The 1,300-nt window shown below is 45.8% G+C and overlaps 1 protein-coding gene across 1 annotated transcript in view; it reads left to right on the forward strand.

Moving 5' to 3' along the window:
• Window positions 1–190: 190 nt before the first annotated feature.
• Window positions 191–1,300, forward strand: part of LOC104617719 (zinc transporter ZIP13) — a gene marked incomplete at its 5' end in the record, with an annotated part of 2,977 nt that continues 1,867 nt past the window's right edge. The window contains 4 exons of the mRNA XM_010283119.1: window positions 191–280; window positions 621–671; window positions 901–1,033; window positions 1,166–1,265. Coding sequence (XP_010281421.1) covers window positions 191–280; window positions 621–671; window positions 901–1,033; window positions 1,166–1,265 — 374 coding nt within the window. The remainder of the gene's footprint in view (window positions 281–620; window positions 672–900; window positions 1,034–1,165; window positions 1,266–1,300) is intronic.

Raw genomic sequence — 1,300 nt, forward strand, 5'->3', positions numbered from 1 at the left:
TTCCAACCTTAGTGATTCTGTGATTTAATTTGTACTGCAGCACCGACGTAGTTTAAGGTCTTCGCCAGAAGTGCCAGTCCTGACCTTTCCCATCTCATCATGACTCTGTATAACCTGTGTCTAAGCCATGTACTTTCTTTTATCTTGTTATGTCTCTTCCTTTATCAGGGGCTCTTTCTTCTTATTGCAGATTAGTGGATACCTCAACCTGCTGGCCAACACCATTGATAACTTTACACATGGCCTGGCGGTAGCAGCCAGCTTCCTGGTTAGCAGAAAGGTAAGGTTTCTGTCACCAGCTGTGCATTGAACTGGAGAGGCCTGTTCTCAAGTGTGATGCAACATGCAAAAAAAAAATCAAAGATGTGAGGAGTTTCTGAGAAAATGGAGACTACAGTAAAAAGCAACCCTATCCTGTCACTCTGATGCAGAGCTTCGTCAGCCTTGGGACATGTTAGTCATTTGTACTGGCATTAGGGGAAGGGTTAGCTCATCTACCCTCTGTTCTAAACTCTGAGTAACAAGTCTTAACTTGGAGAAAGGGGCCTTGACATGCTGATAAAAGTCTCATTTCAGAGTTGGGGGACTGTTTCCTAATCACCTTCTCTCCTCTGTTACAGGTTGGGTTCCTAACCACAATGGCCATTCTGCTGCACGAAATCCCACATGAGGTGAGAGGGCTTTGTATCCTGCCATCATGAGGTATTACAAGGGTGCTTCATCTACTCAGAGGAGGGTTGGGTCTGGTTAACATTTTCTTGTCCCTTTGAAAGCTGCTCCCTCTGGGAGACTGGCTACATGGAAAAGTAGAAAAAGTCATGAAGCACTGGTCTTGTTATGGATAGCCTTTGTGACTGAGAGTGTTCCTATTCATTAACTGTCAGTTCTTGGTTTTCTTAGGTTGGAGACTTTGCAATCCTACTTCGGGCTGGCTTTGACCGCTGGAGTGCAGCCAAAATGCAGCTTTCCACAGCTCTGGGGGGGATTCTAGGAGCCTGCTTTGCAATATGTGCTCAGTCACCAAAAGGAGCAGGTAAGGCTCCCTAGGACCTCTGTAGGAATAGGAGGGAGGCCTATCGTCCCCATGTGTGTATCTTCCTTCCCTTCCCTATTCTCTCCCATGGCTTTGTCTCAGTAATAACAAAAGCTTTCTGTATTTGTGCAGGTGAAACAGTAGCCTGGATCCTCCCTTTCACTTCTGGAGGATTTCTGTATATTGCCTTGGTAAATGTTGTGCCTGATCTCTTGGAGGAAAAGAATCCTTGGTAAGTGCTCCTTCCTGTTGTGCTGCAGCAATTCC

Source organism: Phaethon lepturus, unplaced genomic scaffold (genome assembly GCF_000687285.1).
Source record: "Phaethon lepturus isolate BGI_N335 unplaced genomic scaffold, ASM68728v1 scaffold56732, whole genome shotgun sequence".
NCBI lineage: Eukaryota > Metazoa > Chordata > Aves > Phaethontiformes > Phaethontidae > Phaethon > Phaethon lepturus.